General features: G+C 44.3%; 1 protein-coding gene across 5 annotated transcripts in view; it reads right to left on the bottom strand.

Annotated features, from left to right (window-relative positions):
• The window catches only part of lad1 (ladinin), a 142,947-nt gene that overhangs the window by 109,041 nt on the left and 10,052 nt on the right, over positions 1–23,854 (bottom strand). Inside the window, exon 1 of one of the 5 annotated variants that reach the window (XM_078197960.1) lies at positions 8,486–8,749. The exons of 3 other annotated variants lie outside the window; for them this stretch is intronic. In XM_078197960.1, the coding sequence (XP_078054086.1) occupies positions 8,486–8,523 (38 nt within the window). In that variant the 5' untranslated portion in view covers positions 8,524–8,749. Of the gene's footprint in view, positions 1–8,485; positions 8,750–23,854 lie in introns of those variants that run through there. One more of the 5 variants, XM_078197959.1, reaches the window with a different exon arrangement.

Here is a 23,854-nt window from a genome sequence, read left to right on the forward strand (position 1 = left end):
TTTCTTTTGTTCTAATACGAAGAGGCTTAGTAGATCTCTGATTGAATTGTTATACATCTATTCAACAAAGTTAGTCATTGGTGAAGAGTACTGTAACAAAAATTTGACTTTCAGTTTGTCTGTTACAAAGGATGCATTCTGTTCCAAATTCTAGAAAGGTGAGCTTCCACTTGGCACTTTCTCTGTATAGAGAGCTCGAGTACCAACTTGTAGTGCCCATTGGTTCATTGGATGCATTCTGTGACAGCTGCACATGACAAAGCTTTAGGTTGGAATTTTCTGGCTCCTTCTGCCAACGGAGTGTTCTGGTCTGGCCGAAGTCAACGGATGGTTGAATGGCTCGTTGTATCTGCCACGGGGGAACCCACCAAGGAGAGGGCAGGAAATCCCATCCTTAGTTTTGAGTGACCTGACCCAATTTCACCACTTCTTTTTGATTTGTTATTTTGCTTAATTTGCTTTTGCTAAACTTCCTGAAATTTGATGTGATTAAACAAAAGGTGGTTTCTACAATCATCCCAGACCAACTTAAAATACTTAAAGTATTAAAATGATAATTTTGCTTGGTCAATTTGAGCGGGTTAACACTTCCCTAATTTTTTATTACTGCCCTCCCAGTTAAGCAAAACCAAAAATGAGATTTCATAGAATTATAGAATTCCTACAGTGCAGAAGGAGGCCTCTTGGCCCATCGAGGCTGCACCGACAACAATTCCATCCAGGCCTTATCTCCATAGCCCCATGTATTTACCCTACAAATCCCCCTGAGACTAAGGCCAATCAACCTAACCCGCCCATTTGTGGAGTGTGGGAGGAAACCGGAGCATACGAAAGAAACCCACGCAGACACGGGGCGAACGTGCAAACTCCACACAGATTTCATTCCAGCATTGCCAAGAGGGACAAAGGCTGGGACTTTTGTCAACGCTGTGTCATTAAAGACTTCATCACCAGAACTGTACACCACACCCACATCACCCTTTTTGCCATTTCCCGCTCATTTAAAATTAAAATTCGAAGTGCCAGTGGCGTGAATACAGACTATGTTCACTTTAGCACCTGGAAGGTTTTCATTGGCGCATCTATGGGCAGCCAATTAAAGAGCCTCCTGGTTAAACAAGGAGGCTTGGCGTCATAGCCACAACTTTCCTGTGTAACTCCATTTCCATTGACATAAGACTTGAGAGGTGGCACGGGTGTATTTCAAAATTAAATTTCACTTGTAAATATTTCACATCATCCTTATGTGTTCAGACCAGCTTCAGAGAGATAAATATATTGAAGTGCTTCAAGTTTGGAATACTTTGGCAGTTACAGGGGAGCTAGGGATATTTTCTTTATAATGGAAGAAACAATGTTGGACTCGAATCTTCATCCTCTTCAGACAGCCATCGGGAATCCTGATGCCCTGGTGAATCATAGAAATCATAGAAACCCTACAGTACAGAAAGAGGCCATTCGGCCCATCGAGTCTGCACCGACCACAATCCCACCCAGGCTCTACCCCCATATTCCTACATATTTACCCACTAATCCCTCTAACGAACGCATCTCAGGACACTAAGGGCAATTTTTAGCATGGCCAATCAACCTAAACCGCACATCTTTGGACTGTGGGAGGAAACCGGAGCACCCGGAGGAAACCTACGCAGACACGAGGAGAATGTGCAAACTCCACACAGACAGTGACCCAAACCAGAAATCAAACCCAGGTCCCTGGAGCTGTGAAGCAGCAGTGTTAACCACTGTGCTACCATGGGATGTCGGCCGAAAATTGGGATTCCCAATGGGTGTGAGGGCTCTCCGATTCACCTGACCCGCCCCGTCAGCCACGATCAGGTTCCGATCCAACCCGATAATTATGCAAACCTGCTAACTTGAATTTCATTCACAAGTTTGACAGCCATTCATCACTAGCCAATTCACCTAGCCCGCCACAGGGAGCTGCACTGGGCAGGCTTTACAGTTGCTACCTAAAAGATAGGGTACATGGCATGTTGATTCCAAGCAGCCCTGTGATCATGAGTGTCACCCTCGTGCCCGTGTGGTGTGTGGGGGAGGATTGACCAATGATTTGAATGATGCGGGGGGGAGGAAGATGCCCTCTTTTCTGAGGGGTTGGTGGTGCTCCCCTGGACCCTTGAGGTACAGCATGCCATGCCCTCACTGAGCATGAACCAGATTATGTCGGTTAACATAGAACATCGAACATTACAGCGCAGTACAGGCCCTTCGGCCCTCGATGTTGCGCCGACCAGTGGAACCAATCTAAAGCCCCTCTAATCTACACTATTCCAATATCATCCATATGTTTATCCAATAACCATTTGAATGTTCTTAATGTTGACGAGTCCACTACTGCTGCCGGCAGGGCATTCCACGCCCTTACTACTCTCTGAGTAAAGAACCTACCTCTAACATCTGTCCTATACCTGTCACCCCTCAATTTAAAGCTATGTCCCCTCGTGCTAGCCAACACCATCCGAGGAAAAAGGCTCTCACTATCCACCCTATCTAATCCTCTGATCATCTTGTATGCCTCTATTAAGTCACCTCTTAACCTTCTTTTCTCTAACGAAAACAACCTCAGGCCCCTCAGCCTTTCCTCATACGATTTTCCCACCATACCTGGCAACATCCTGGTAAATCTCCTCTGCACCCTTTCCAACACTTCCACATCTTTCCTATAATACGGCGACCAGAACTGTACGCAATACTCCAAATGCGGCCGCACCAGAGTTTTGTACAATTGCAGCATGACCTCCTGGCTCCGAAACTCAATCCCTCTACCAATAAAAGCTAACACACCGTACGTCTTCTTAACAACCCTATCAACCTGGGTGCCAACTTTCAGGGATCTATGCACATGGACACCCAGATCCCTCTGTTCATCCACACTACCAAGTATCTTACCATTAGCCCAGTACTCTGTATTCCTGTTACTCCTTCCAAAGTGAATCACCTCACACTTTTCCGCATTAAACTCCATTTGCCACCTCTCAGCCCAGCTCTGCAGTCTATCTATGTCCCTCTGTAACCTGACACTTCCCTCCGCACTGTCTACAACTCCACCGACTTTAGTGTCATCCGCAAATGTACTAATCCATCCTTCCACGCCCTCATCCAGGTCATTAATAAAAATGACAAACAGCAGTGGCCCCAAAACAGATCCCTGTGGCACACCACTAGTAACTGAACTCCAGGATGAATATTTCCCATCAACCACCACCCTTTGTTTTCTTACAGCTAGCCAATTCTTGATCCAAACCACTAAATCACCCTCAATCCCATGTGTCCGTATTTTCTGCAAAAGCTTACCATGGGGAACCTTATCAAATGCTTTGCTGAAATCCATATACAGCACATCAACCGCTTTACCCTCATCCACCTCTTTGGTCACCTTCTCAAAGAACTCAATAAGGTTTGTGAGGCACGACCTACCCTTCACAAAACCGTGCTGACTATCCCTAATCAAATTATTCCTTTTGAGGTGATTATAAATCCTATCTCTTATAATCCTTTCCAATACTTTGCCCACAACAGCAGTAAGGCTCACCGGTCTATAATTACCAGGGTTGTCCCTACTCCCCTTCTTGAACAAGGGGACAACAGTTGCTATCCTCCAGTCTTCTGGCACTGTTCCTGTAGACAATGACGGCACAAAGATCAAAGCCAAAGGCTCTGCAATCTCCTCCCTAGCCTCCCAGAGAATCCTAGGATAAATCCCATTCGGCCCAGGGGACTTATCTATTTTTACCCTTTCCAGAATTGCTAACACCTCCTCCTTATGAACATCAATCCCATCCAGTCCAACAGCCTGCATCTCAGTACTCCCCTCGACAACACTGTCCCTCTCCAGTGTGAATACTGACGAAAAATATTCATTTAGTCCCTCTCCTATCTCTTCAGACTCCACGCACAACTTCCCACTACTGTCCTTGACTGGCCCTAATCTTACCCTAGTCATTCTTTTACTCCTGACATACCTAGAAAGCTTTAGGGTTTTCCTTGATCCTACCTGCCAAAGACTTCTCATGTCCCCTCCTGGCTCTTCTTAACTCTTTCTTTAGAGTTGTGTGGGAGAATCTCAAAAGGGAATCTTGCTGGCCCTAGCTGCACTCTGGCCTCTCTCCCACGATTCCCTGGCCCGGCCCTAGCACGATTTGCACATGAGCGCACAGGGCAAGAGAATCACATCCATTGTCTGAGACCTCACTAGGTGGGTGTAATTGATGTGTTGTAAGTGAACTTAAAGCTCTGTAAAGATTCCGCCAGCCAACACCCTGAGGTGGGCACATATTTGGACAGTACTGACACTGCCCTTTAGGCCCCTCAAATTCTCACCTTGATTGGCTGTTTCCACCCTGCTCCCTCCCCCACCACACCCAAGGCATTAGGGCCTTCCCTCTTTAAATGTCCATGCTCTCGACCCAAACTCTATCCTCACCTGGATCCCTCTTCTGCTCTTCCATGTCCCCAACCCCACCCCACAAACCTCCTGACCACTGCCTCACCCTTGCCGGCCTGAATCCCCTATGCAAGCTGCCATTCCCTTGCTCCCCTCCCTTGTGTGGTAGAGTTAACTGAAATTCCCATCCCACCTGATTAATCCACGCCATGTTTTGCACCCTTGTGGTCACCATAAAATTCCCCCCTTACTGTGCACATACTTCCTTTACATTGGTCTGCATTTAATCCCACCCACTACTGCTTACTCCCTTTCATATAATTTCTGAAAACAACTTTGAATGCCATCTAACTTCCATATGCTATCCACTTATAACTAACTTTACAGGTTCAGTAAGTTTTATATAATGAGAAGTATCCTCTCATGATTTGTTAATGGAAACAAATGGGACTACAGCATACGTGTGTTCATGCTACACAATGCTGTCTTCCATAATTGTGCACTAGCTGGTGTTGGTGAGTCATTAAAAATATAAAGATAAACAAGTCTCACGTGAACTACAATGCTAAACTCTTTTTCTAAATTCTCTGATCTCGTATCATCTCTGCCATCAAGAATGGAAAATTTGGCACTTAGCCAAATCTTCGTTCACAGCAGCAGGGCCAGAGAATCCCAGCCCCGTGGGAGGTCAGAGAATTGCAGCCTTAGGGTCAGTTTTAAAGAAGATACCAGTTAGATTTTACTACATTCGGGTAAGACAAATGGGGAAGCAAAGTTAGGATGATAGGCTGGAGATCTTAAGCCATAATAAGTCATATAATGCACGTAATATGGGTTCTCCAGCTTGCAATGGTGGCGGCTCATTGAGGAAATCTATTTACCGTACCAAGTATGGTTTTGCATTTTGTTGCTCCCACTATGCAGGCTAGCTGCTTACAATGTGTTCTTCTAGACTCTTCTCTGATCACATGACTACATACACATCACAGTGTGGATGATGCTACTCTCCAGTCCCATGTCAACCCCGGCTTTGCCGAGCATCTTACATTGTAATGCATGCAGCCACATGTCATCACATCTCCTTTCTTTTTCAAAAACTTTCCTCCTTTCGAACAGAGAATGTAATTCAATGTTTATTTCAAATCACTACACAACACAGTCTTATGCCTTGACAGTTCTTTCACATCTCGATCAGTCACGTGTGAAGGAATGGTTGTAGTAATCTATGAATCTGATACTTAGATCACTTGGTATCCTTTCTCGTCTGCTAACAGGATATTGTAATCTATTCTTTAATGCATCTTTGAAAGATTTGTCTACATCCTTTATCATTTTAATTTTCTCAATTACTTTCTTAAGGGTTCATCCTTGACAGACAATTGCTCAACTTCCAATGGCTTTTTTTCAGAAAATTTGATATTGGTACTTTTCCTTGCCAGCATTTCAATTCAGCGTCTTTTTCATTGACCATTTTACTACATTAGTGTTTGTGCTTTTCCAGTCGTGTGACCATTTCAGCAATCGTGTCCTGGCACCTAATCTCAGCTTCACTTAGGGGGGAGTGTTCCCATCTCACTCATATGGATGGGGGAGAGAGACCATGCAAAGGTCTGTTGACTACGGGTGGGATTTTCCAATTGGGGCGAGTGTGGCTGGAAAACCCCACTCTCTATGTCTGAATTGCTGATTCTGATGCCAATTTCAATGTTTTTAACTCTTTAGTTAATTTCTCATTGCCAATCTTCCTTTCTTCAACTTCCTTCTGAAGGCTCTGAATAGTTTCTTCAGATTCTTTGTTGAGTCTTGACAGTTCCAAATTCAATTGTGCTATCTCAGTTTTAAAAGCACTGCACTGCTTAATTTCTTCTATAAACATCTTCTTTTCCAAGCTCTTATTCTCCCGATTCACTTCTTTATTGCATTTCTTCTTATTTTCTAATTGCTTTTTCATGGAGTTCAGCTTATTCTCCGTTGTCTTCAGTAATTTCTCCTTCTTAACTTCTTTCAGCTTTCTTGTTTTTTCTGAAGGCTTGCTGTCAACCATTTTATCTTGTTTTAATGTCTTCCTTGGAGCTTTAATTCTTTTTGCTGATTCCTCTTTATGTTTATCTTTAATCATTTCTAGTTTATTTTGAGGTCTTTAATTTCTGTGTTTCTTTCTGAGATGAATCCATCATATTCTTATTGGATGTGTACATTTCACAAAGGGAACTTTCATTTCAACTTATCTTAACTTCAAAAGGGTTTCCTTTTGGCTTTATTGTTGGCCAGGTCTACCTCCAATAAACTGTTGCCTTGTTTCCGTTCTGCAATTCTCCCATTGCACTTCACTTTGTGCCTTCCTTCTGGGGTCTTTTATTGTCTTCTAGTGCTTACTCCCTAAAGTCTTTTGTTCCCATTTTCTGGGGTCTTTTGTTGCCCTTCTTTTGGGGTGCTTCAATTTATGGAGCTACTTGGAATAGTCACATATTTTAAAATATAAGTACAGTTACTGTTTCTGTACTTTGCTCACCTTCTTGTGAATTCTGGCCAGGGAGCTTGTCGTGTTCTCTTCGTGGCTGACCCGTCTTGTAACTGCCTATGTTCTCTGATTTTACAATACTCTGGATCTGGCAATATATCTTCTTCGGCTTCATTGTTTGGTGCCTTTGGAGACTGTTGTGCATTTCTGAATTTAGTCATCATATCTCGCAGAGGGTGATGAATTTGAGGAACTCGCTGCCCCGTAGCATGGTTGAGTCTGAATCATTAAATGGTTTCCAGAAGGAGATAGATATATTTCTGATTTTAAAAACGGGTTAAAGGGAAATGGAGAACAGGTAGGGAGGTGGATTTGAGGCCAGGAAACGATCAGCCATGATCTGACTGAATGGCGGAGCAGGTTCGAAGGGCTGAATTGCCTACTTCAGCTCTCAATTCCTATGTTCCACCTTTCTTATCACCGTTTATCACCACTGTAGATCACCATGGTATTATCATCAAATCCTGTTCCAAAACTGTGTCGTAATATGTATGTAATATGGGTTCTTTATGCTCTTGTGGTAATGGCTCATTGATGATATCTTGAGACTTGTGTTCTTAGACATCAACTCCTTTATTGGGGGGCTTTAACTATTTATAGTTCCTAGTATGGTCTTGTTTGGTGTTGCCCCCACTATGCAGGATAACTTCTTACAGTGTTTTTCCAGATGGTTCTCTGGCCACGCAACTACATACATCACACTGTGGGCAGTGACCTGCTCCAATCCCATGTTAACCCTTTCTCTGCTGAGCATCTTACATTATAATGCATTCAGGCACATATCATCACAATCCAAGTCAGCCAAACACAACTCCAGATATATCTGCCATAGAACTGCCCCTATTGAAGATGACTGTAAGCAACATAATTCCTGATAAAATCAAACATAGCGACTTGATGTGAAATGAAGAAATTACAGCATCATTCCATATTAATAGTTAGATAATAAACAGTATCATCCATGTTATTTAATGAAGATATCTAGAATTTGAATTGCAAATACGTATAATGATGAATGTGTGACAATCTTTGTTGTTTCCAGATTTGTCCGCACATGAGTGCTACAAAATAAATTCAGGACTCACAGACGACTGTAATGACCACTTAAACATCAATTATTCTGGAAGCATTAATGAGAGTAAAAGGATGTGTTTGGGCTAACAGACATGGAGTAGCTGTTGTAAAAGGTTTCCAACTACACGAGCAATCTGCAGTTTTTAAGTAGTTGATGAGTTCAGTAACAAATCTGCAGGAACAGGTACAGAAAAGATCTTTGAAACAAGCTCTTCCACTTTATGTTTTTGTTTAGACAGAGAATGATTTGCTTATATATTGTTCCAACTCTTGTTACCCTATATGCCTGAAATTCCACCAGTCTGTACACTTTAAAAGGACAGACACAATATACAGCATTCAGTTTTCGTTTCCTTTACATAGAAAGCAAATGACAAGGTGCTTATTTTTCACCTTGTACTTCTCACAAGAATTAGTCTGCAGATTTCAAGTGAGAATATATACGGAAGTAGGCAAAGTGTTAAATATTAATAGACACCTACCTGGAGAGAGCAGTCCAATTTTTCCTACTTAATGACATTCTGTCCCTCAGGCTTTGTTAATCCGGCCTCTAAAAGAACTCCAGTGCTAACTTCTGCACTGTCCCAAATAGTTTAACAACTGTACACACAATGAGAAAATAAACGTTCCTCACTGTTTCTCATCTGCCAAATAGTCGTCATCCAGTCACTGAAGTGCACCTTCACCCTAGCTTGTTAGTACTCCCCTGCTGTGGGGTCACGTGGTTCTTATCAGTTGTATTGTATACTGTAACTTACCTATTAGCTGCACCATATAAAAATTTGAATCTTCCAAAGCATCATGTTAAAATGTTTCAACTAAATCCAAACGTCGACAACTTTTAACTTAGCAATACAAGTTAATGGATGAAATGAGTGGCTTCTAGGTTTACCATTGTACTTTTTTTGTTTTTCAATGTTTCTTTTCAAAATATATTTTGAACTTATAGAAGCAGAAATATGACAGTTCAGAACTTTTATTCATTGTTAAAGGAATGAATCTAACCATGTTGATTATCATGGGGATCCACACTTGCTAAAAGATCTCCTATTACAAATGTTTTCACTGAAATATGGTGACAATTTTAAATATGTCAAAAAAAGTAACTGACATGTAGCTACCAACATTTTATTAAATAACTCATAGTTACATTCTAAAACGGAAATTACCAATGATTACAATGATTGTGTTTTCGGAATAAGGGGCTGCAGGAAGTATGGAGTTATCTTTGTTTATTTGGTCCAAAGTCAGTTTTCACTAAAGATTATAAAACAACTCACAAGAGTCTCAGGGATCTAAAGTGTATTTAGAACACACCCAGCCTCATGCAACAGGAACTTCCATGGATGCAGAACTATTAGGACACAACACAGTGCGGTTTGTGCCCACAATTCTTTAATTTGCTTTCTTTTGTGTTCACTGCTATGCAACGTGGCATGCAATTCTCTATGTTGGAATTACATAATGCCAGCTCAGATATGACCACATATCACAGCATTAACCATTTCATCTTCTGACTTCAGTATTTCTTAAGCTGTCTTACGCTAGTTTGTGGTACTACAGTTAAGCGCAAATTCAACAGTGTCAGTTTTTGGGTGCAGAAATGCAAGGTTACCCCATATTCGATCGAGTTATTGCAGGCAGCAAATGACTGTGGCGTGCAACCCAAATTAAACTAGTTACATACGCTGCTAACTAGTTGCATACGCTGCAGGGGCCTGGGGTGGAGGCCTTGTGGCGCACTGGTGGGGCCCCTGCCGCTGGTCCAGAAGCACCGGGTTCGAGTCAAATGCCGGAACTTGGTGGCCAAGGAAGGAGAGTTCAACACAGTTCAACTGGCTGATAATCAGCTTGGAAATCCTTCCCCCTCTATACCCCAAAGGGTTAAAAAAGCATTAAGGGTATGAAGGGGTTGGGGGGATGGGGGGGCGGTGGGTGCTGGGCAAGTGCGTGGCTAGCACAACGTAAAAACCAGCCTGCAGTTCTTATAGAGGAGTTGCATTCTGGCTACTGGAGGTGATGGAACTGTAGTATAAAGGGTTAACAAATGGGATATGCAAATATATGATGTAGATGATGATCTACCACTGACATCAATCAGCCATAATACGCTAGACTATTAGTCCACAGACTCAGCTAATGTTCTGGGGACCCAGGTTCGAATCCAGCCATGGCAGATGGTGAAATTTGAATTCAATAAAAAATATTCAGAATAAGAATCTACTGATGACCATGAAATCATTGTCGATTGTCAGAAAAACCCATCGGTTCACTAATGTCCTTTAGGAAAAGAAATCTGTTGTCCTTACCTGGTCTGGCCTACATGTGACTCCAGAACCATAAGAATGCTCTCCAAAGGCAACTAGGGATGGGCAATAAATGCTGGCCAGCCAGCGATTCCCAAGCCAGGAATCGAACCCGGGTCACTGGAGCTGAGAGGCAGCAGTGCTAACCAAGTGCCACCATGCTGCCCTTACAGGCCATTTCAAATGAATGGCAGTGCACACATGAGTTTCCAATACATGCTTGCAGAAGGCCAGGCTCCACGTTTGAGTACAAACTCAAAAGATGACCCCATAGCTGTGCAAAAAGATGAAACTTTGTTGACCTCTTGCCAGGTTGCATTTGCTTCTGGATTCAGTCTTGTGCTAAGCCGTATAGACAAAAATCATTTGTCACAGAATGCAGCCCAAGCTCTTGAAAGCAGCACCTTGTCATCTGTTAAGCCAGCAGACAAATATTAAGGTACATTTGGAAATCCCATCTCCCATACCAAACTGAAAGGTGAAGCTTTCCAAATGTAAAAAAGAGCACTGTACAGAATCTACAGACATTTCTGTCCTAAGTTTGCAAAAACGTGAGAAAACAGGTACAAATCCATCTGTCTGGCAACTCAGTTGGTGGACTATGCCTTTGTTTCTGAATAACTTTTCTTCTAGCCCTTGAGCACAGTTAGAAGGAAGGAACTGATGAGCCCATAGAAAATGGTACTGAAGTGAAGTATTAAAACTCTAATATCTATTCGGTGTCCTATGAAGTTGCTCATTTACCCTTGTGTTAGTTTAGGTGGGAAAATAGCAAAATAATGAAGTTGGGAGGAGGTACAAAAGTACCATTGAACTCAGATGCAAATGTGAGCCAAGTGCTTTCAATTCAGGAAAATAGTTCAGGATAGTACACAACTTATATAAAACAGGACTGGAATTCCAGCAGTTTTCCATTGTCTTCGCTATAGTTGCCATTATTTTCTTGTGATTTAGGCAATGAGTATTAATGGGTGAGGTGCTGGAAGATTGGAGGGAGGCAAATGTTGTGCCATTATTTAAGTAAGGTGGCAGGGAAAAGCCAGGGAACTACAGACCGGTGAGCCTAACGTCAGTGGTGGGCAAATTGTTGAAAGGGATTCTGAGGGACAGGATCTACATGCATTTGAAAAGGCAAGGATTGATTAGGGATAGTCAGCATGGCTTTGTGTGTGGGAAATCATATCTTACAAATTTGATAAAGATTTTTGAAGGAGTGACCAAGAAAGTGCATGAGGGCAGTGCAGTAGACATTAGCAAGGCCTTCGACAAGGTATCGCATGGTAGACTGGTCAGTAAAGTTAGATCACATGGGATCCAGGGAGAACCAGCCAATTGGATATAAAATTAGCTTTCCAGTAGGATACAGAGGATAGTAATAGAAGGTTGTTTTTCAGAATGGAGACTTGTGACCAGCCGTGTGCCACAGAAATCAGTGCTGGGTCCACTGTTGTTTGTTATTTATATAAACGACTTGGATGAGAATATAGAAGGTATGGTTGGTAAGTTTGCGGATGACACCAGAATTGGTGGTGCAGGAAAGAAGGTTGATCTTGATCAACTGGGCCTGTGGGCCGAGGAATGGCAGATTGAGTTGAAATCAGATAAATGCGAGGTGTTGTATTTTGGCAAGACAAACCAGGGCAGGACTTATACAGATAATGGTAGGGCCCTGGGGAGTGTTCTCAAACAGAGAAAGCAAGGGATGCAAGTACATATTTTCTTAAAAGTGGTGTCACAGGTAGACAGGGTGGTGAAGAAGGTGTTTGGCACATTTGCCTTCATCGGTCACAGCATTGAGTACAGGAGCTAGGACGTTACGTTACAACTGTACAAGATATAGGTAAGGCCACATTTGGAATACTCCATACAATTCTGGTTGCCCTGCTGTAGGAAGAATGTTATTCATTTGGAAAGGGTGCAAAAAAAATTACGGGACTGTTAAAGGGGCTGGAAGGTTTGAATTATAAGGAGAGGCTGGATAGACTGGGACTTTTTTCCCTGGAGCGTAGGGGGATGAGGGGTCACCTTGTAAAGATTTATAAAATTATGAGGGGCACAGATAAGATGAATAGCCAAGGTCTTTTCCCCAGGGTAGGGGAGTCCAAAACTAGAGGCATAGGCCTAAGGTGAGAGGGGAAAAATTTTAAAGGGACCTGAGGGGCAACTTTTTCACACCGAGGGCGATGCATTTATGGAATGAGCTGCCAGAAGAGGTGGTAGAGGTGGGTACAATTACAATATTTAAAAGGCACTTGGGCAGGTACGTGCATAAGAAAGGTCTAGAGGGATTATGGGCAAATGGGACATGCAGGCAAATGGGACTAGTTAAGTTTAGGAAACCTGGTTGGCATGGGCGAGCTGGGCCGAAGGGCCTGTTTCCATGCTGTTCATCTCTATGATTCTATGACTCTATTCAATCATGGCATTTGGATGATTTGTTCTGTCCTCACCTGATCTCCAGAGGCATCATTTCCAGCACATGTCAGTTTTTAATCTGTTCAGTAAGGCAAGAAAATACCATAACATGTTACAGATTTTTGTCAGATTCAAATTTTATAGCAACCACTTTGACTTCTTCCTGACAAGATAGGTTTAGAATAATTTGGATTGCATTTATGCCACTGAGCTGATTTCTCAAAAAAATACTTGGTCCAGGATGAAAGAGGGGAGGAAGGAAGGAAAGAACAAAGGAAGGAATAGAAGGAAAGGTGGGAGCATAGTGCCTCATCTCATCTCAGAAAGATGCTAGAAATATTTCACATACAAAGGATTTCAATCTGTCCTTTCATAAGAATCATAAAAACTAGCAGCAGGGGTAGGCAATTCAGCCCCTCGAGCCTGCTCCGCCATTCAATATGATCATGGCTGATCTACTCTCGGCCTCAGCTCCACTTACCTGCCCGTTCACCGTACTCCTTCAAACCCTTACTAATTAAAAATCTGTCCACTTCTTCTTTAAATTTACTCAAAGTCCAGACATCCACAAAACTCTGGGGTAATTAATTCCACCAACTCAAGACCCTTTGAGAGAAGTAATTTCTCCTCATCTCTGTTTTAAGTCTGACACCACTGATCCTAAAACTGTGACCTCTTGTTCTAGATTGCCCTCCACGAGGAAACATCCTCTCCATGTCTACTTTGTCAATCCCTGCTATCATCTTGTACATCTCAATTAGACCTCCTCTGATTCTTCTAAACTATCTTGAGGATGAACACATCAGCCATTTTGCATAATGTCCCTCAAGCTGTAAATCAGAAAAATCAAACTGTTTTTGAAGGCATTTGTTGAGGGAAGAATATTGACCATCTCTTTTTCACCGGAATTCTACTGCCCCACCCGCCACAGAATCAGAGCGGGCAATGGGCGGACAACGGAAATGTCTGTTCACCTTGGGCAGGAATTTCTGGTCCCCTCAAGCGAGGCTGTAAAATCCTGCCCAAGGACTCATGTCTATGCTCCATCCAAAATTTAATGCTCCTCAAAATGCAGTACCTTGTTATATCAGTGTAGATTCTGTTTTCAAATTCTGGATAGGGTTTTGAAGTTGTAAACTTCTGTCTCAGGTGAAGCTAATACTGGGTAGATCAGCACAGCCAAAGATCACATTACCTGCGGGGGAGCATGGTGATTTCTCCAATGGCTAGGAATGTCACAGCAATTATGAGTAAGTCATATATTTCCAAAGGAAGTAGCAGAATATTGATCAACCTGACTAAGATTTGGTGTTGTGGCAATTACAGTTTTATGTCATGGCATCGGAAGGAGATGTCAAGTTTTTAACATGTTGGGCTATTTAACTTTTCATATCTCACATCTCATCTACAGAAATGGCTCCACATTGCCTCGAACTAAAGGAGAGAATATAAGGTTGAGTCATACATAGTTAGATTTGATGTGATTATAAGGCTTTCTGCGGATGGCTGGAATTAATGTACTTGTATAGGTTAAATTACATCTGCCATTGTGAGACCTGTTGAAACATCCGTACAATAAGTGTATTGTAAGAATTTTGGCTTGATGCTTGTTCAAAGTCAAACCTGTTTTCTCAACATTTTGACTGAGAAGTTTGTGATAAAACCTGCCCAGCTTTGGGCGGTGCCTGTAGGAAATTGAAAATGGGGAGGCCTTCATCCATAACTCTTGCCTCCAAAAGAAAATTCTGACAGAATTTTCCTCTGCTCACTCAGACTGTGACTGCAGCTAACTACCTTCGATACACTCAGTTGTTTGTGAATGAATCTTCCCTGCTGGATTCTCTTTAGTTCCAGACCAAAGCCCTAACCCTAGGAAACAACACCACTCTAAATGTGACAGGCTTGAGGCAAATGCAGTGTTGCTGAGGCAGGAAAGCAAAGTGGGCAAACAATACTGACACCACTTAGAGATCTAAAGCTTGGGAGCAACTGCCAATCTCGAAGCCTCTTCATAGAAATCATAGAAACCCTACAGTGCAGAAGGAGGCCATTCGGCCCATCGAGTCTGCACCGACCACAATCCCACCCAGGCCCTACCCCCACATATTTATCCGCTAATCCCTCTAACTACGCATCTCAGGGACAATTTTAACCTGGCCAATCAACCTAACCCGCACATCTTTGGACTGTGGGAGGAAACCGGAGCACCCGGAGGAAACCCATGCAGACACGAGGAGAATGTGCAAACTCCACACAGACAGTGACCCGAGCCGGGAATCGAACCCGGGACCCTGGAGCTGTGAAGCAGCAGTGCTAACCACTGTGCTACCGTGCTGCCCTCTTGACAACTAAAATTTAAAGACAGCTGCTAGATTTTAAAATGAAAATGTGGAAATAACAGTAAGGAAGTAAAGTATTTTCCTCGAGGGGTTCCTCTGTTCCTGTATTTGAAGAAAGTGAAAAATGAGGAAACAGATGAGGAGAGGATGGTGATTTTTTAAATTCAATTGTGGGACATGGACGTTGCTGGCTAGCCAGCATTTATTGCCCATCGCTAGTTGCCCATGAGAAGGTGGTGGTGAGCTGCCTTCTTGAAACACTGAGACTTTGTTGCGATTGATACAACTGAGTGGCTCACTAGGCCATTTCAGAGGGCAGTTGAGAGTCAACCACATTGCTGTGGCTCTGGAGTCATATGTAGGTCAGACTAGCGTAAGGATGGCAGATTTCCTTCCCTAAAGGATATTAGTGAACCAGATGGGTTTTTCTGATCTGAGTGGGATTGTTGTCGGTGCGGGCTCGATGAGCCAAATGGCCTCCTTCTGCACTGCAGTGATTCTATGATTCTATGAATACAATGTACGTGAAGTTGGATAATATTCCAATTAATTCCAATGGGTAATTAATTCATTACAGCCCTTTTAATTGGTTGGCAGGCTCCTCAGAATGACTGGCATTCCACTGACATTACTTGGTCAGAAATGCAGGGGAAATCCTGTACACGCAAATGGAGTGGGAGCAGCTTCAAGGAATTTCCTGCTCATAAGAATTACATTAAAAACATTTTTACTCTGCAGTATTTCCTTTGTATTTGTAAATTGTAAATTAATATATTAGTCATTTTAGCCTGAAAACATTCTGGCTCAGAATTTTTTTAAATATATGGAACTTTTTAATGAGTTTAAGAGATCCTAAAGCCAACCATGTAAGTTGGAAGTGCTGTCAATGTTGTAATGTAGGGAACCACGGCAAGACATTTGTACACAGCAAATTCCCACAAACAACAAAAAACACTGAGATGAGTCACAAAACAACAATGAGGTGAATCATGATGTTGGTTGAGGGATAAATATTGCCAGAATTCCCCTGAGATCCAAAAGACAGCAGCTCCAACAATGCAGCACTTCCTCAATACCACACTGCAATGTTAGCTTTGCTTACGTGCTCGAGATTCTGAAGTGGGACTTGAACACTCAATCTGCTCAAAACGTTGGCTCTATTCTCTCTCCACAGATGCTGTCATACCTGCTGAGATTTTCCAACATTTTCTGTTTTTGCACCAGGGGTAAATAACTCCTTGGATGTTCATTGATATGTCATGGGATCTTTGAATCCCAGCTGAGAGGGTAGCGAGACCCTCAGTTTAACATCCCATCTCAAAGACGGGCACCTCCAGCGGTGCAGCATTTCCTCAGAACTGCATTAGAATGTTAGCCCTGATTGTTTCTTTCTCAAGCCTTGAACCCACAAGTTTTTGTGTGCCACAGCCGATTGTGTATGGAATCTTGTCTTTGATATGGCAAAAAGACAGCAGCTCCAACAATGCAGCACTTCCTCAGAATGACTGGAGTTCCACTGACATTACTTGGTCGGAAGTGCAGGGGAAATCCTGTACACGCAAGTGGAATGGGAGCAGCAAGAATGCTGACATAACACAAAGGTCATTGTGGAGAGAGAATAGAGCCAACCCTTTGAGTCTGGGGTCCTGACCTCGGGCAGGATCTTACGAGCCTTGGGCAGGCGAGGTCATAAAATACTGGCCTTTGTCTCTATTCTCTCTCCACAGATGCTATCAGACCTGCTGAGATTTCCCAATATTTGTTTTTGTTTTAGATTCCAGCATCTGCAGTATTTTTCAGTTATTCCTAGTGTCCTGGGCAATATTTATTCCTCAATCAACATGATAGAAGAAAGATTATTTGGTCACATTTCTCTGTGGTAGTTTGTTGTTTGCAATTTGAATGCTCTGTTTCCAACGTTGGAACAGTGACTACACTTCAAAAAGTACTTCATTGTCTTGGTTTTGAAAAGTGCTACATGAATGCAAGTCTTTCTTTATAATTATATGTTTACTTTCTCAAATTTTAGTTTTCCAAGCCTCACATTACACAAAACTTTGTGAATAAGAAGGGAACCTGGAGACCATCGTTTCTCCCTGTTATACTCAATAGCTGGTTACAAAGGGTTTCAGCATATTTCCAGTTTAAAGATGCAATGTGATCTAAATACTAAAATCATGCGGAATAAAGAAGGAAATTGAGGAAAAGTTTGATAAGGCCCGTTGGGAGATGCAGGGAGTGTGATGCGCAATTACCCATGCCTGATGGAAGTGATGGAGGCAACAGAGAAATTTCCTGCTGCCTGCTGATCTCCACAAATGTGGCATGCTGCCCAGCATGGAACGTGCTGTTGAATGGCTGCATGCTCAGCAGAGGACCCAGGTTCATATGAGGCTAGTAGCAATTAAAATTAGCCTACACTTCTTAAAGCCAACCTTAAAGGGGAGGTTGTGCAAGAGGCTGAGAAAAATCTTCTGAAAATGAAGCAATGGAGAGCGCTTATCTGTACTCCGGTGCAGTACTGGAGTCCTTAATGCAGTAAGTGGAAAAAAGGTGGGAAGTAATTTTTTTGCAGCAGTTCAGAAGGTCCTCCACGCAATACGAGCAGATAGCCATGAAAATCGATGCCAAGGATCTGAGCCCAAATATCTAGCTGCAATGCCAGAAGAAATAAAGTTCAGTGACCACATGTGAGTGGTCAAGGTCATCAAATGCCATGTACTACATTGTGTGACAGCCACCTCTCAAGAGCTCCCATGTACTTTCAGCTATCCAGTTATGACAGACAGGTCACCCAAACCGATTCCAATACACTCACTGACACTCCCTCTTACACGACAAGTTGGCACATAACAGGAGGCAGCAACAAGGAACCCACAAGCGGGCTGCACCTCCTCACCCACTTGGAGGAGGCAGTGCCTGTCATTATTGGCAGAATTGTCACTGAGGCCCAGCAATCAAAGTTGCTGAAACCATTCTGGTATGTTCCAGCGCAATGCACCTCCCAAAATCCAACTTCACACTAATCCTACAACCTGGAATGAAATGCGAGCTGCAGATGATGCCACTATGGACCTCTTGCCTTCCAGCCATGTTGCCTTTCTCTACCCCATCCTCCCTATTGTGAATTTATTCTATCAGATTTTACTGGTCTGCCTGCTGGCCAGCCACTGGTACCTGAAAATAAAGGGCCTGGGGCAGAGCAGACATCTCAGGGTGAGAACTGCCAGTTGATCAGTTCCGAAGAAAAGTTACAATGGACTCGAAACATTAAGTCTGTTTCTCTATCCACAGATGCTGCCAGACCTGTTGACTTTTTCCAGCACTTTCTGTTTTTGTTTTGGATTTCCAGTATCCACCATATTTTGCTTTATTTTACACAACTTCCACCAACTCTGCGACAGTAAAGAGACAGTCAAAAGCACCTGAAAATTGATTGGAGATGCCCTTTAACAACTGAATTACCCATGCGATGCTCGCTGCTGTCCTTCAAGACATGTTGACTGGTGTGGGCGGCACTATGGGTTGTTGGAAGCAGACCCCTCAAGTTTGTTTCATCACTCTGTCCCTCGAGCGATCCGGGGCCAAATGTTAAAGCCTTAATCTCTTTCTGTCTCAAAGGGCAGGATTTTATTCTCCCTTACTAGGCTCGTAAAATCCAGCAAGTTGCCTTCCTGCTACCTAGCTGCCCGCCCTGAGCTGTCTGAAATTTTACAGGAGGAGGGGGTTGGTGGAGGAGGCATCCAGTGACCCACCTGCTCTTGGGCCATTGAGACCTTTAAGTCGGAGCTGGACCTACCTGGATTCCTCAGGGAGGGGGGGGGGAGCAAGGTGATTGGGGGGCTGGGCTCAAGAGGCCAAGAGGAAGGGTTAAAGAGAGCAGTAATACATGATTTGGTGCGGAGTGCCTTTGATGGGCACAGGGAGCCACTGAAAGGAGTTTTCTCCCCCGTCTCTTCTGCCTTTGCCCAACAGCAGCTGATGTGGCTAAAATTGCCAGAATTCCTGCATAGCATGAGTTAACCAAGGTGACAAATGAGGCTCTTAAATGAGACAGCCTGTAATCTCAGCATTGCCAACATGCCTATCTGCTGGTGCTGGGACTACTGAGTTGTTTCCCTCTAACATTTTAGCCATCAGGAAAGGGATCATGGCATTCCCTGACAACAAGCCCAATGCAAAGGCGTGGCGAACCATCTGGCCCCAATAATGTTCAAGTACATCAAGCCCAAAATCATTAGCCTTTTTATTAGGATTATTTTTTCTTCAATTTCAATAACTGTACTCCTTCATCAAGAGTACCACTTTCCGGTTCTGCGTTTATTATCTTATGTGTATGTGGGGGATAATTCTGATGATGGTTCCTTTAAACAGTCAGATTATACTAATATTGGGGATCAACTTTCTGATCGTTTTCTGACTGGTAGAATTATCAAAAGTTCTACCAGTTTCTACCAGAGGAGAGCCAGGAGAGGTGTTAAAGTTTAAAGTTTATTTATTGGTGTCACAAGTAGGCTTACATTAACATTGCAATGAAGTTACTGTGAAAATCCCCTAGTCGCCACACTCAGGCACCTGTTCGGGTACACTAAGGGAGAATTTAACATGGCCAATGCATTTAACCAGTACGCCTTTCGGACTGTTGGAGGAAACTGGATCACCCACAGGAAACCCATGCAGCCCTGGGGAGAACGTCTAGACTCCGCACGGACAGTGTGCCCAAGCCGGGAATTGAACCCAGGTCCCTGATGCTGTAAGGCAGCAGTGCTAACCACTGTGCCACCAAACGCCCATGTGCCGCCATGGTGTCCTCATGGGCTGGGCTGGTTTGGACTGCTTAGGGAAGAGAGTGGGAATGGGGGGTGCAGGGGGTGGGTGTGTGGATGAGTTTGGGACTTTAGGTTTCGGAGAGCTGCTGGATAGGAAGAAATGGGGGTACTATTTTAGGGGGGAGCTGCCCCTGATGTGCAAAGATCACTGAGGATAATAGCCCTCCACATGCTTGCCGCCCTTTAAAAAGCTTTTAAAAAAATACAACCAACCCACTCCCACCTGACTGCCCACGTATTATTGGGGCCAATTGCTTTGTTAACAAGCTCAATTAACCCTTAATTATTTATTTACATACGGTAGGTGGGCTGTCAATTTCAGCACCTGCCGACCCACCATGAGTGAATTTGGTGGTGGGTGGGGAAGTGGTGAGCTAGCAGCCCCCTATATATTACGTGCCCACTCCCACTCCCAGCCACCAAAATCACACCTGGTGGCAGCCACATAAAATCCAGCCCTGTAAATGTGCTGAAACTATATTCCCTAACTTTGTCAAATAAATGTACATCTGTATGACGTCCAGAATATTTGAAGAAAAAATATGTTTGAATGTATGCTTTTTAAAAGAGTTAAGTTTATCCCATATTAAAAAAACTGGAAGTGCACAAGTATAGGTGCAATACATGCCACTAATGCCAACTTTCCAGCCTACAACCCCAGTTTTGTAAAAGGGGGAATTTCAGAATGGGGTTTTTCCAGGAACAAATAAAGGCTGTTTGAAAATTCCCCCAAAAGCTGGTTGTTCCTTCTTTCAGTCCAACTCACTCTTCACTGCTTTAGTCCTGAATGAGGCACATGTTTCAAGCAGTTATACTGCCACCAAGAGGCAACATTTCTTGCTCAGCCCACTGAAAAAGTTAACCCATGATCTTGAACAACATGAAATGAAAGCGAATTGATCTCAAGTATTAGCTCAGCTCTGAAAGTCTTTCATCGTAATAAGGATAACCATTGGGGGAGAAATCATTTGTCATTCATGTAGAGTTGAGGTCCAGGCTTTCAGCCTGCTCCTGTGCTTAATTGAAAAGATGCACATGGATTGTACTCCTTAGCTTCTTCTTCAATAGTCACATAGCTCCAGTTAATATTTGATTCATTCTTAGTTTCACATGTAAGAACTTTGGGAATAAGATTACTTTCCTGCAAACCATATATATTACATAGTTGTATTTCCAATTAACTGTTAAAAGAAGTTTATCGCAGTTACTTTTTAAAGATTAACAGGCCTATGTACCCTGCTTGTCAGAAACAACCGCCGCACTAACTTTTTAACATGGCAGGCCTGGAGAATCGCGTGTCGGCCGATTTGCGGGACTCCTGCGAGCGTTCACGCTGCGATTGCGCCTCCCAGGCCCGGATTTCCAGCGGCGTCTTTGTAGCGCCGGAAATTGGCTGGGAGGCAGGGCTAATATTTAAATAACCTTTAAAATGCAATTTAACTGTAATTAGTGGGCCCGGGACTGAATTGTCCGGGCCCGCTAGCATCTCCCACCCTGCCAAGAGTATTTCACTCCAGCTGGGTTCAGACCAGCTCCCACTTTTGGGGAACTAATGGGACGACCCTGCTGGAGTGAAGGGGGGCCAATCAGGGGTCCCTAAGGAGTCGGGTAGTGGGGTGTGCCCTCTGGGCATGGGCAACCTGACAGTGCTATCTTGTGCCCCTGGCACTGCCTGAGGGGCAAAGTGGCCATGCCCAGGGGGCATCTTGGCATTGCCCATCAGGCATGGGGCAGTGCCAAGAGGGCAGGGCCTAGGGTGCGGGGCTAGCTGGAGACAGGGCCAGGGAGCCAGCCGTGGGGTTTGGGGGTCCCGCTACCACTCTGCATGGGGATTGATTGGGGTTGGAGGGAGGCCAGTGATCAGGATGGGCTGGGGGGGTGGTCAGCCTTGGGGGTGGGGGGAGGTCTGCCTCGGGGTTGGGTAGGGGGATCGTCACTGTTGGGGGGAGGGGGGGCAGCTGGAGATTGGGGCACTCCAGGAATGGTCGTGGGGGCCACGATCGGGCCATGGGGGAGTTGGGAGGGGGGGGGGCAGCACTGTGGGGGTGCTGGGCTGGCCAGCAATCGAGCTGGCCAACAAACTACAGGCTGACAGTTTGGGGTCACTGCACATGCGCAGAGGCCTGGAACTGTCAGCCTCCAGCGTGAATAGGCTCAGCTCCCCCAAGCTTTTAATAATATTCCCGATTGTGACCTCTGTATTGCACAGAGTGCGGGAGATTCTTGTCTGAAGTCGCACAGGAAAAAACAGCGTGATTTACATCAGTTTTACTGCAAATTTGACACTTAGAACCTTTTTGGGAGAATCACAGCCTTGCGTAGAGATTTTCCGGCTGCACTCACCCCAAGGCCGGAAAATCCCGCCTGAGGTCAACAGACCTTTGTATGGTCCGCATCCCGCCCACTACAATTTCAACGGTGGGCGGGACGGGAAAATTCCATCCTTGATCTGTAACATTAATAGCAAGTATTTATTTTTATTTTATCATTCAATTAGGCACAAGAATTTTTAGCTCTGTAGTAACATTAGAAACTTGAAACATTTTCTCTAACCCTTCAGCGGCTCGCATGGGGTCGACAATGGCTTTCTCCAGCTCTGTGATCATTACTCCAAACGCAGTGTACAATTTAGTCTGTGTTCCTTGCTGCTGTTCGTTTCAGATTCAGCGCCTGGAACCTCATTAATTATGCACATGTGCATTCCCCTCAGAGTCACATCGTTGGCTTTCAGCTAATTCATCCACCCACAGTCAACTGGCTGGTTTCAAGGCCCAAGCGCCATATTTAAATATCAGTCCATCATACCCGTATCACTCTCACTAGCCCACCTGTTTTCACCAGAGTGTGCAGGATGTCAGCAACCCAGAGAGAAAAGTCTCATAGCCTCAAGAAAAAGTCTGTTCCTCTGCATTCTTCATCCTCATCCAGCTCCTTGCCCCTCTATGTGCCACCATGAGACCCTTCGCCCTTGCCCCACCTCTTGCACAACCCTCCTTTCACATTGCCCACTTGTCCTTTTAGGCCTTCACCCTCCCTCCACCCCCCCCCCCCCCCACTTCCCGCAACACCCTGCCCTCACCTCACACTCCACCTCCGGTCAAGCTTCAGATCTTTGTTGAGGAGGAAGCATGAGTCCAGCTGCACAGTGCTGTCCAGATAGATACTGGTGCGTAGCGTCAGGGGGAAGGAGTTCCCTGTCCTCCCCAACCTCAGGCGCAGTACTGATCTGACTCAGTGACACAGGAGGGTCCATGTGTCTGGTGCTGTCCATGAAAACCAGCTCAACATGGAGATGAATGCAGGAACCAGTCTGCCCCAGCAGAATAGTGTACAGCGCATCAGGAACAGCACAGTACTATGATAGAAAGTTGTTGCACTCACCCCAAAGTCTCTGCCAAACTGAGGACTAATTTGTGCACACTGCTCTTTAGCAGTCAGATTTGATGCCAACGTATTATAGAATTATAGAAACCCTACAGTGCAGAAGGAGGCCATTCGGCCCATCGAGTCTGCACCGACCACAATCCCACCCAGGCCCTACCCCCACATATTTACCCACTAATCCCTCTAATCTACGCATCAGGACTCTAAGGGACAATTTTTAACCTGGCCAATCAACCTAACCCGCACATTTTTGGACGGTGGGAGGAAACCGGAGCACCCGGAGGAAACCCACGCAGACACGAGGAGAATGTGCAAACTCCACACAGACAGTGACCCGAGCCGGGAATCGAACCCGGGACCCTGGAGCTGTGAAGCAGCAATGCTAACCACTGTGCTACCGTGCCGCCCTGCTGCATGACGCTGCATGACGTAAATTCCTGCTGGCATGACGCAAGATTGAAAGGTCTGATGGGATGCTGGAGGGCAGTGTTTTAATGAGCATTCATGAGATGCAAATTAATGCAAATGACATTTACGCCACCTGCTAGCAGGAAGAGCGACCCATCATTTCCCTATCA

Source organism: Mustelus asterias, chromosome 25 (assembly GCF_964213995.1).
Source record: "Mustelus asterias chromosome 25, sMusAst1.hap1.1, whole genome shotgun sequence".
Taxonomy (NCBI): domain Eukaryota; kingdom Metazoa; phylum Chordata; class Chondrichthyes; order Carcharhiniformes; family Triakidae; genus Mustelus; species Mustelus asterias.